General features: G+C 55.6%; 1 protein-coding gene across 1 annotated transcript; it reads right to left on the bottom strand.

Moving 5' to 3' along the window:
* Nucleotides 1-6388: 6388 nt before the first annotated feature.
* On the bottom strand, nt 6389-11066 carry GPX8 (glutathione peroxidase 8 (putative)). Its single transcript, XM_054575294.1, has 3 exons — nt 10840-11066; nt 10003-10264; nt 6389-6937 (listed from the first exon to the last, which is right to left on the bottom strand). The coding sequence occupies exons 1-3, from the start codon at nt 11041-11043 to the stop codon at nt 6774-6776; spliced, it is 630 nt and encodes a 209-aa protein (XP_054431269.1). The 5' UTR covers nt 11044-11066; the 3' UTR covers nt 6389-6773.
* Nucleotides 11067-11856: the final 790 nt, after the last annotated feature.

Genomic DNA, 11856 nt, shown 5'->3' with positions numbered 1-11856 from the left:
AAGCCGGAGAGGGGATTCCCGCTCTGGTTGCCGCCCCGCGAGCTCTTTAAAGTGAGTCCGGGGCAGCGCTCTGGGGGCGGTGGCCGGAGCGGGGGACCAGGGCCCAGGGCGAGCCAGGATGGCCCTGGGGCGAGGTTCGGCGACTAGACGTCCCGACTGATGCAGGCGTGGGGGCCAACTCGGGGGCGGTGGAGAAGGGGCTAAACTGCAGGCGGGGCGGGGTCTCCCGGGGCGAGCGGAGGTCGAGCGCGCCGCCCCGCGGAGGCTCCGCGCCGAGCGAGGGCGCTGCGGCTGCTGGAGGCGCCTGGAGTTCCCGGCCCCAGCCCGCAGCGCGGCGGCGTGCGGAGGGTGCCCTTGTCGTACCAGTGTGGGACCGGAGGAAGCGCACGACTCGGAACCCTGACCGTGACTCTGAGCAAGCGGTTCAGCGGCCTGCCGGAGGTCGCTTTAGAGGAGAGCGGAGGTCTAGGACCATCTCCACCTGACGTGACTTTCCTAAACGGCCCCTCTCCCCGTGTTCGCGCTCCTGTCGGCGGAGAAGGCCATCGGGGCTCGCCAAAGGCACGAGGGGAGCAGTCAAGGCTCTGCCCAGGTGAGTGCCCGGCGCGCACGCCCGCGTCTGCCTTGGGCTTGACGCTCAACAGACGCTCGCAGCGGAAGGAGACAGTTGTGGAAAGCGTGGGCGGATCGGAAAGTATGGAAACACGTTGTCGTCCCCTGCAGAGTGGGAGCGCAGGCCAAAAGGAATGCGGTCAGGACCCGAGGACCCCGGGCACACAGTGGTGGCGACTTGGATCTGAACGGCACCCTCTAGCTTCTGCCTCGACAGCAGAGAGCTCCTCTTGGAGGTGTCAGGTAGGCAGCGCACGGGCAGCTGGCCGCGGTCAGTCGTCGGAACGGCGCTGGCCGCGCTGCCCCCCGGGGCCTCGGTCAGCGCGCCCCCGAGGAGCGGGGACGGCGCCCTCTGGTGGGCAGAGGCGGCACCACCCACGGCCTGCAGGCTCGTGCGGCAGCGATTGCAGCGTTGATCTGACGCAGCGCTTCTCCTTGCAAGTCGGAACCCAAAGGCCCTTAGCTTCTCTTGTAATCGGTGCAACCGTGAAACCAACCCGAGTGATTTTTTTCTTGTTTTCCCCACACAAACAGTCCTCATATGCTTTAAATCTCTCCGTATCACCATTCACTCCCCCCCTACCCCCCGCCCCAGGCCAGTAGTTCCCATTTCTTTCATCTCTGCACACAGATCCTAGTTTCCAAACCATCACCACCTTCACAGATTTTTCTATTTACATTTTTCTCTACTTAAATGCTGGCACAATAAGTTGAACACACGACTGCACTTGTCAAATGCAGTGACTAAGACCCTTTATAGCAGGAGTAAACAAGTGACATTTAAGTTCTTTCCTAAATTCTCTAACATTGATTTCCCCCCAAACATAGCTGACGATTGGTCTTACGCTAGGCTTATGTATCACCGTGACTCCCGGGCATGTGACTGGTCTTTTGCCAGTAAACAGAAGTGATTGGAAAAACTATAGTTAAGTATAACTGTAAAAATTCACTTATACTGCAATAACCGTTTTCATACCCAGGATTTTAATTTGGAAAACTTCAAGTGGGAGCATTGTGAAAGCTTTTCTTTTTAAGTTTTTTCACAAGCTTCAATAAAATTTTGGTGTTATTTTTTACAACGGTTTTGGAGGGGTACACTTTGTACGTTCTCACCAATGTGACCATTTTGAGATCGGAGCTCTGCGGCCATGTTTCCCACGGAAAGTTCAGCCGCAGCGGCGACCTGAGTTCGGCAGGCAGTGCGTGGTTGGCTGGCCGCTGCGGGTGGGACCGGCAGCCACAGCCACCTGCCACCTGCTTCTGGATGAATTCTTCCGGTCACCGATGCCCACTGGCTGCTGTGTGCGATGGGCTGGCAGTGTACTGTTAGCTGGTTGATAAGCGAATGGCATCAGCTAACATGCAGCTGCTACCTTATTGCATTTACAATGAGCATCCGAGTATGATCAAACCTGTAAGTACTGTGTGCACGCTCTTTTTGCTCTGAACCAGCGAACAAGTACCATAATACATACGACTGCCAGTCAGTTACTCACTTACAGTGCAACAGACAGCTTTCTCACGGTGGAGAAGCTGTTCTGAGTATTGAAAAAGTTTCCAGGTAGTAATTTGGGGTCTCTAATACCTGTAGGCAGTATTAAAGTATTCGTGACATTCAATATTTATTATTAGTGAAATTAAATACTTACTTTAAAGAATTTAGACTGTAACGACAATTTGGAATGAAAGCCTGAGCGTTTCCCCACATTTCTGACTGCCTTTAGTAGCCTGTCTGTGGGGTCAGGCTCAGGGGTGGCATTAGCAGTGTTCTCTACCCACGTGCGCGCCTGCTGAGGGGAGGTTGGGGCACCTTTCCAGACCGAACATTGTCACTTGGCACATCAAGAGAATCTGGGTGCGGGGGTGGAGGTGGGGGATGGGACTGAGTTATGCGGAAAACGTGCCTCACTTTTCCCTTCATTCTTGGTGACGTCACGGAGCCACGTTTGGAAGTGAGGATGAGCGTTAGGTTTGGAGGGGGAAGAACCGACAGTGCGGCACGATTTTAGGTGTTTTCTTGTTCCCGCGAGGCCTTGCTGACCCGCCGAGCAGGGCCGGCTATGCTGGGCCCGAGGCCGCTGGGCGCCGGGCGGGCCCAGTGGCAGGTGCGGGGGGCGGGCCGGGTGGGAGGGCAACTAGTTACACCCACGATACGGTGTGGGAGCTGGACCACAGGCCCCACTCACTGGGTTGTAAGTTATTGGTAGCATAATTTTATTCTTACCTTAAATTGAAACATTCTAGAACCATGGGCTAAGTAAGCGCCCATAATTCCATTCTTGTGCATCTTGCTGTTCTGAAATCTCACCCTCTGTTGGTTGTTGCCCAGTGTCATTTGCAGGATCTTCGTGTCTAAATATCGCTTCTACGTAAATATTGTTTTCATCTTGTTTTTTTTTTTAAAGGTTAAATTTCAGCATGTGATTTTTCATAGAAAGTCACTGACCTTTTGATGAAAATAAAACCTACTACATGTAGAAGGTTTGGCCTTTGTATTTTAATGCTTGTAAACTAAAGAGAAGACGTAAGCTAAAGAGAAGATGTAAAATGCCAGCGCTTATGCTCAACAGGGAGAACAGGCAGTGAAAGCCGCTCTCCCGTTCCGGGCCCGGAGGAGGCACGAATGGGAGCAAATGAAGAGAAACGAGGGAGGCCGTGGGCAGGGAGGAGGATGAGGACACACCTTCAGAAAGAGAAGGTTTCTGTAGGCGTGAGAGGGAGGAGGGGGCACACTGGGGAGCCGGGAGGGAAAGGGGGGGACAGGGGTGACAGAGAGGGCGAGGTCCCGCTGGCCTGGAGCGGGTTGTCCCAGGCGTTTTGCTGGGGCGGCCCCTGTGCTTTCCAGCACCTCGGCGGGGGCGGGGGGCTGCCTCCCTTGGCAGCTCAGCCCCGGCCCCCCATGGGCAAGAGGAGAGCGGGGAGGAGAGTGTGGGGTGCGGGGGTCCCGAGGTGGAGCGGGCCTTAGAGCTTCATTATGCCATGGCAAAGGGGGATCAGGCCGCGGCTGGGTACGGGCCGAGGGTCCCTGCACTAGCTGTGCCCGAGGAGCCCGCCCCAGGGAGTGGGGGCTCGGACAGGGCCAGCCCAGCCCCGCAGGGGGCGCAGGCTTTCCGACCCGGTCCCTGCGCTCCAGGGCCCCGGGACCTGCGGCCTTTGCTTTTCTCGGGCTTTGTCTGCCTTTCCTTCGCCGCAGGGTTTTCCGACCTGAGCGCCCAGCGGATGCTCCGGTCGGGCCGCAGGGGGAGGGGGTCCCCAGGCGCAGTGCGGGCGCCTTCCGTGACCCAGCGCCCACGGGTGCGCCCACGTCATTACTTAGCCCGTCCAAGTGGCACGTTTGTAACAAACACGAAGAGGACGTATGATGTTTTTGCTCTAGATTTACCTCTGGAGAGCCCTCTGAAACACCGATCAAGTCAGATTTTTAAGAATTTTGATGTTCTGGAGCCTGCCCGGATGGGCTTGGGAGACCCGGGGGTCAAATTCTCCAGGATTGGGCACCCAGTTACTGAACCACCCCCAGGCTGGCGTCGGCCGCGCGGGAGCGCAGAGTGGGACCCCCTCCCAAGAGCAGGCACTGCCCGCGCCTCAAGTGTTAAGAAATGTGCCCACATGCACACACATCCCACGGACACACTGCGATCGCTAAGCGCAGTCCACGAGGGAGCGTGGCTTTCGGGCGCATCTGAGGCAGATTCACATCTCCTGTGTCCTCCGCGCCCTTGCCGCGGCCGCAGGAGGCACGGGAGCTGGTGTGAGTGTTCCTCTACCGCCCAAACAGCCCCGAGGTCAGCGGGGCGTCGACCGCGATGGGATGCCTTGACTCTGTCCCTTTGTCCTGCGGACGACGGCCGCGCTCCTGTCCTGCGAGGCCGATGCCGCCCGCCTTTTGTCTGGCCACGCACACAGGCCGCGAGAGCAGCCATGCCCCAGGCCTGCGGCTGCTGAGACGGGGAAGACCCCGCCTTCCATGGAGAGAGAGGCCGTGGCTCCTCAGTGCACCTGGAGGACCTCACCTAAGACGTGAGTTACGGGGGCCAGTGCGCTCCACCCCCTTTCTGCCCGCCAAGCCCGCCGCAGGACGTGTGTGGATGCCCGGGGCACCCTGGCCCAGCCCCGCCTGCCTCCCCTGCACACCGGAGGCCTAGGGGACGGAAGGAAACGCCAACTGGAGCAGAGGCTGTAGGTTGAATAAAGCAGCTGGGCTTGGAGATGCACAAGCAAAAAGCCCACCTTGTGTGGCTTGGGAGGTGACCAGCGCGTGTGGGGAGGAGGGCCATCGGAGTCATGTGCTTGGGGACAGTCCTGGTCGCCCCCCAGTGCAGCTCCCGTGCCATCGGTGTGGCTGATGGAGACACTTCCGCTCATACCCCTGATGTGAGTGCCCCCACCCCCAACACCGCGGTCCCATCGCTCTGCGTGACCTCCCGGGAGTCGGAGCGGGGCCAGGGCAGGGCCGCCCTCGAGGCAACACTTGGAGGGTCGCCCTGAACGAGATCCTGCCCCGAGGCTGAGAATCCGCCGGCGAACAGGCCCCTGGGGCAGAGCTACTGAAGGTGGGGGGACTTGTTAGTGGCTTCTGTTTCCTCAACTGCGATCCAATCCAGCGTGGGCCTGACTCCTTCCTCCTCGCCTCCGCCGACGGAGAGTCGGGACGGCTTTCTGTTCGGTCTCACCTCCCGCGGTTTACAGGCGAGGAAGCTGAGCAGGGGTCAGCGGGCCTGGCCAAAGGCCTGCTGCGGGCCAGAGGTAGAAGCAGGCCGCCGACTCACTAACCTGGCTCTCCCGTGGGCGCACCTGAGCCCTGGCGGGAGCTACGCCTCCGTCCCAGCGAATGTCTTACAGGGCACGTCCAGTCTGGGCGGTTGGACATGTACGTTGAAGAAGGCCCTTCCAGCAAATATTTTCGGTTCCTTTCAGAGCCTCAGTCTAAACCCCTGCGCAGAACTACACGTGCGGCGCGGAGGCGGCGTTGCCGACCCCACCCGCAGAGAAGAGGCGACTGCACGTTCAGTAACCGAGCGGCGCCTGGGGGCCGGCTCGCCGCTGGTCAGGTCGTCTTCCTCCCCTGCCGGATGTCACACGCCTGTATTTTCACTTTTTCTCCTGGCTTCCTGTTTAATCCTTTCATGAAATGACTGTTTCATGGGGCTACGATTAGCCTTGGCCGTCTTGGCAGGTTGCTTGGTTGGCTGATAATTATGTGGCTGGCAAAACAGAAAGGTTATGACTGGGGGAGGGAAAGTTTGCGGGGACTCTGAGAACCTGGCTCAGTGGCGGCCCCGGCCCCTTCAGCCGCTGCTCCCCTCTTTCCGTGAAGCGTGTTGGCGCTTTGGGGGCGGTTCTTAGGGTCTCGGCCACCAGAGTGACAGTGAACCCTTGCGCCACACGGCTAACCTGGTCCGAGTAGATTAGCCACCAGACACAGCCTCTGAGGATTCCAGCGCAATGGTCGTATACGCATGGCTTTTTTCTTACACTTGGGATTTTCGCTCAGAGATACCGACCCAACTGTTAATACTGTACTTACGGAATTTGAGTTTCCTCTGGAAAGTAATAAATATTGAAAATAATGAAGACATTTTCAAATGTCACGGCAGTGTCATTTATACCTGGCTTTTGGGCCAGATGTAGTGAAACATACTATGAACTTGTACTCAAGAGATGAACAAACAAAATCTTGCACAGGAAGAAAACAAAAATACTTAAGGATTTGAATCTATATGCACATACATTTTACCATGTTTATTTTGTGTTTTATTACATAAAAATAGTCACTTACAGCTCGTTACTGCAGAAGCGGCAGTCACACGCCGTGTCTGGCACTCAGCGGCCCAGGGTGCTGGCGCTCCCGGCCGGGACGTGCCTAGGAGAGGCCAAGCTGAACGCCAGGCTCCGGGCGCACAGTGGGGACTGTGTATTCCGAGTCACTCCCTGCGGTCAAATGAAGTCTTGCGTGCGTTTTGTTTTGAGTCTTTGGGCACTTTTATTTTTGCTTTGGGTGACATCTCTGTTGGGGAGATGTTCCTGGCCACTCACTGGCACAATGAGAGAGAATCATCCCTCGGTGCCGCACGCGGTTGTCAGAGCACCTGGAAAGAGGGGGCGTCCTCGGGGAGACACCCCTGTGTCCTGGCTGTCACACTGGCACGGCAACGGCGCTTTCAGAGGTCCTCCCTTTTTTTAATGATCATTTGTCTAATCAGATCGGCTATCTCAGGCCTGATGGCTTCAATGGGCTCCTCCGGCCTCCAGGACTTCACAACACGGCCCTCAGGGTTGACCAGGTATTTCCAGAAGTTCCACCTTGGTTCCTTCTTTGAAGAATCTAAAATATCAGAATATATGTTCATGAGGAGGATTTTATTTTTTGTCAAGACTTTCAATTCCATTAGGGCCGCATAAGTGACGACTTTAGAATTAAGTCCCAGGATTGTCCTCATGTCAAAAACCATTTCTTAGAATTTTTTAAAGATAAAATGATATTCTAAAAGCCCTTTGTAAAGGGAATGTGTGGATTACTTTTCATATTAAGTATATCCATGTTTTTAATACAGTTACATATTCCACAGCTAAAAATGGTAAATTCTAAATAATCATATTATTTTGAGAAATTACGAAATCCTTTCGATGCATCTTAATTTACATATAAGAAAGCAGACTTTCCGCCACTTATGCCACCCTGGATTCCTGTGCATTGTTACCGACTACCCCGAGAAGGGCTGTAAACAGCTATAACTAAGGTTTACCCGCTGCCAACTCTGTGCCCAGTCCGGTGCGCTCAGGGCTTTGCATGGGTCCCTCACGTACCCTCCGCGGGGGGTCCGGCCTCGTGGCGTCCCTGGGCCACGCTGGACGGAGGAGAGTTGTCTGGGGCCACACATTCAATACACAAACACCAATGAAAACCGATGTGCAAAAAAAAGTTTTTAAGCACATTCACGATTTTGTGTTGGGCTGCGTTTGTAGCCATCCTGGGCCGCCAGGGGCCTGCGGGCCGCGGGCTGGACGCCCGGCTGGCAACCCTGCCGACTGGGCGCCGTCATCGTCACCCCATTTTGCAGATGAGAAAAACAGCGGCCTGGACTCCGGGTCCCCGGGTTAGTGGGTGGCAGGGCCCGGAGCGACCTCAGGGCCTTCCTTCCCAGCTCAGGCTCTGTCACCTCCACAGGGGACAGAGGAAGAGGGCCAGCTCTTTCCCGTCCGCGCGGGACTTGGGTGTCTGTGGGCACTCAGCCGGAGGAGGCCGCTGGGTCTATGGTGTCGGAGCCTAGGAGGCAGAGCTCACGCAGAGAGAGGGTAGAACAAGAAGAGCCCAGATGGGTTCTGGGGAAAATCCTGAGCATCAGCCGGGTTAAGGGCGGGCAGAAAAGGGGTGCCTGCCAAGGAGGGGGAAAGGGGCCTGAAGGGGAGTCCCAGGCTCCAAGGCCACCAGGCCCAGAGCCGGAGGCAGAGGTGTGAGAAGTGGGGGGGTGGGGAGGGGAGGAACCGTGTTGGCTCCCCTCGAAACAGGGAGCAAGCGGCTGGAAGGGCGCACCGCTGTGGGCGTTAAAGGTGGGAGAAGAGCCAGCAGGGGGCGTAGGTCAAAAATGGTAAGATGGGGCCCAATATTTACCTCTGTGTGCTTTACTTTGCACGCTGCGTCGAGCATTTACATTGGTTATTTCACTGTTAGAAGTATTGCTGATTAAATCAAACATCAATGACTCAGTATGAGCACATTGCTATGTTAACATCTTCTCAAGTCATTTTGAAACACAGCCGTTTCCTATAACAGAAAGTGCGTTCAGGGCACGGCTCCCTCCGGGTCGGGCACCAGCGGTGGCGGATGGGAAGCGGCTGCTCTCCCTGGGCCGCGGGGAGCGGGGCAGGGGGAGCTGCAGCCACTCAGCACATCTTGCCGTCCTGCCGCTAGGCTGGGCTGCAGCCCCCACCTGCCTCTGCACCCCGGCCCCTGGGTGACCGGCGGGCCTGGACCGGCTTCAGTTCTGTCCAGGCGGGCCAGTTTAAAAGACCTGATTTTAATTGGCCACCATCACCGGCCCCGGGGAACGCTTACGTCACGTGACCTTCGTGCCTACCCGGGGCAGTGGAGCTCGAGAAGCTTTCTTAGGAGTGCAGGGTCCCAGGACCCAGGAGCCACTGTGCCCCCGTGCTCGGCAGCTGCGATGGAGACTTTCGGGAGCGTGCGCCGGCTTCTCTTGCCTTGGTGCACCTAAGGGCCACCCTTAGCCCTTTGGTTGGACTGGCAGCTTCACTGCCTGACTGAAGTCAGTTTCTTTTTTTCTTTTTTCAAAAGATTTAAAAAATTTATTTTTAGAGGGGAAGGGAAGGAGAAAGAGAGGGAGAAAAACATCCCTGTGTGGTTGCCTCTCGCGCGGCCCCTGCTGGGGACCTGGCCCTCTACCCAGGCCTGTGCCCCGACTGGGAACTGAACCAGTGACCGTTTGGTTCGAAGGCTGGCGCTCCATCCACGGAGCCCCACCAGCCAAGGCTGAAGTCACGGTTTTCTCAGAACTCAGGTGACCCACAGTGACAACAGGACCGAGGAGATCTGCCGCTAATGGCATGAACGTCCTTTAGGACCGTGTCCGGCCCAGGGTCAGCGGTGTGAACGTACCTTACTCTCACTATTAACACCTGCTCCACACAATCTGGGGAGGCAGACAATAGTGACGCTCTCCTTTCAGAAACGAGGTAACAGGCACAGAAGAGCTATGTGCCCGAGGCCACACCGCAAAGCAGCTGAGGGAGGGGCCCAAGCCTGTGCTTTGGTGACTAACCCTCACTCGCTTCACTCCTTCAGGCTAAGTGATGCTGGAGGATCTGACAGATTTCTGTAGCTAGTAGCCTAACTGTAGAAATACCGTAACACTACTTCTTCCAAAAAAATCCTTATATTTTCTTTTGAATTTTAGCAAAACCCCAGTAAACTGAGCATTGTCCGTCCTTGCAGCCGTCGCAGGCACGTGAGGCACCGTGGTGCCACCGCGGTGATGATGGAGCCACGGTGCTCGCTTGCTCAGGAGAGAGGGTCCCCGCTAACAACGGGAGGGACGCGCCCCCAGAGGCTGCTGAGGTGTGAGGAGAATAAGACACTCCAGGAAAATAGCTCAGCCCACGCTTCAAGCACATTTGTCAGTAAAACGAGCATCAGGAATAAAATAGAGTGGACCAGAATTATTTTGGCATCCCAGAAGTTAAAACATGGATTTCAGGGAAGCGTAACTTCTAGGAAGTTCAAAAGGATAAAATTCCGGCTCTTTGATAGTTGTATGAAATGTTCCCACTAAAACATGTCCAATGAAATTGGAAAGTCTGGTTCTGATACATCTGCTTGAAAATGAAAAGCAACAAACCACGTGAAACTGGGGAGGCAAGAGAGACATTTACCAACGAGAAATCTGAAGGCAGGCTCTGCTTCCGGCCCCAGAATCTTAATCTTGTGGAAGATGGGGAAGGTGACTCCGTAGGTGTTTCTCACAAAAGACACCACTTCCTTGCTGGGCCGGGGCTCTGCCTCCCCGAACTGGTTGCAGGGAAAGGCCAGGACGCTGAAGTGGAAGGGCCCGAACTCCCGGTGCAGCTCCTGCAGCGCCCAGTAGTTCCTGCCGGTGAGCTGGCAGTCGCTGGCCACGTTGGCGACGAGCGTGACCTCCCGGAAAGAGAAAAAACCCAACCGGAAAGTGAAGCGGAGAAAAGACCCACAGAAATTCTGCCAGTAGATAAAATCCTAAGCCATGGGGTGGGGGAGGATAGGTGGTTATTTCACACGTGTGGGCACACCCAGCGTTACTGAAAGTGCCAACCGGGACGCCCGGACGAGACGCTGAAAGTGCGCTGCCTTTCAGAAAGCGCCAAGGACTCACGATGGTTTATTGAAAAAAAAAAAAAAAAAAAGAAGGAAAGAAAAAAAAAGCTCATGCTGTTCAGTCGACGTCTCCATTGTCACATTACGAACTGCACGTAAGAATTTCCTGAACAACTTAAAGTATTCACTCAGCACACAAATGAAAACCCTTCAAAGAAAAACAGTTAAGTTAACCTGAGTTCATCAATGAGAAGTCTAGAAACTAGGAGGACGCCGATGACTACAGCGATGTACCCGCCACATCACTTTATTACGAACGATCCCACGAGCATTTCGCTGAGAAGACTGATTCCACTAAGGGAACGCGCGGAGGACGCGGCCAAACAAAAAAGCCACGAAAAGCAGAGGATGGGACTTACTTTGCCTTTAAACTTTTCCAGAGAGACGGGTCTTCCCGTGGCATCTTTCACTTCGAAGGTGTAAAAGCTGTTGATTTTGGGCTTTAGGAGCTTCAGCTGCAGCAGCAGGAGCATCGCTGAGCAGAGCGCCACGGACAGCAGGACCGCGAACACCTTGGCCTTGGGCCCCGAGCACCTCGCAGGGTGAGCGGCCAGAGGCTCCATTTTGGAGGGTTCTGGGGCAGGGCGGCGCTGGAATTCAAGGAGGAGCTGAAACTTGAAACCCTGCGTTTAACGGAAAACCAGGAAGGACAGACTAGCTTGCTTCCCTGCGGGCGGAGCAGGAAGACCCTCCTCAGAGGGGGGAAGGGAGCGACCCCCGAACCAGGCAGAGTGCGCGGAAGGATGTCAAGGTATTTCTGATGCCAGTAGCAATTTTTGTAAGAAAAATCAGGACATTTCGGGGAGCTCTTTAACACCCTCCCCGCAGAGACACTATTTCACCAGAAGATGGTGCTCTTGTACCTTGGAAGCCGTGACGCCACCCGCAGGGTTAGATGCAGGGGGCGGGGAGCCCGGGACCCAGGAACGGCAGTCCCGGCGTCGATCTGCTAATGCGATGAGGCCCCGAAGGACCTGAATTTTGTACGATGGATTTTAAGCAAGCTCTGTGCGTTCCAGGAATTTGTAGTGGAAGGGCACTGAAACATCTGAAAGGCTGCTTGCTCCGGCCCCGCCTCCCTAAGGCGATGCTGGGCGAGTACAGCGCCGAGTGTAAACAACGGTGGCTTAACAACCCCTCCTCTATCATAAAAGAACCCGTGGCCCAGTGTGTTTTGATTCTGGCCCGCAACAAGAAATGAACTGCACCGGCTACCTCACAGACACACGTGACTGAGCACTACTTCCCATTTGAACGTCAAGGCGCCTCGGTGGACTGCATTTTTAAAACACCTTGTTCTGACCCGTGAAAATGATTTCACGTTTCACCGATGGGCTGCAACCCGTAGCTGAAAAAAATACTGAACTCCATAACAA

The sequence above is a fragment of the Pteronotus mesoamericanus genome, unplaced genomic scaffold (genome assembly GCF_021234165.1).
Source record: "Pteronotus mesoamericanus isolate MK-2021 breed Mesoamerican mustached bat unplaced genomic scaffold, CSHL_Meso_final contig_29, whole genome shotgun sequence".
NCBI classification, from domain to species: Eukaryota; Metazoa; Chordata; class Mammalia; order Chiroptera; family Mormoopidae; genus Pteronotus; species Pteronotus mesoamericanus.
Note: the sequence above shows the minus strand (reverse complement) of the source record. Positions and strands in the feature narration are given on the sequence as shown.

What these genes read in the sequence shown, in the direction of transcription:
- GPX8 (XM_054575294.1), bottom strand. Translation starts at nt 11,043, where the DNA reads ATGGAGCCTCTGGCCGCTCACCCTGCGAGGTGCTCGGGGCCCAAGGCC. An exon ending in TGGAAAAGTTTAAAGGCAAA is followed by an intron (nt 10,265 to 10,839) that starts GTAAGTCCCATC and finishes TCTTTCCGGGAG; the next exon opens with GTCACGCTCGTCGCCAACGT. An exon ending in TGCCTTCAGATTTCTCGTTG is followed by an intron (nt 6,938 to 10,002) that starts GTAAATGTCTCT and finishes CTGATATTTTAG; the next exon opens with ATTCTTCAAAGAAGGAACCA.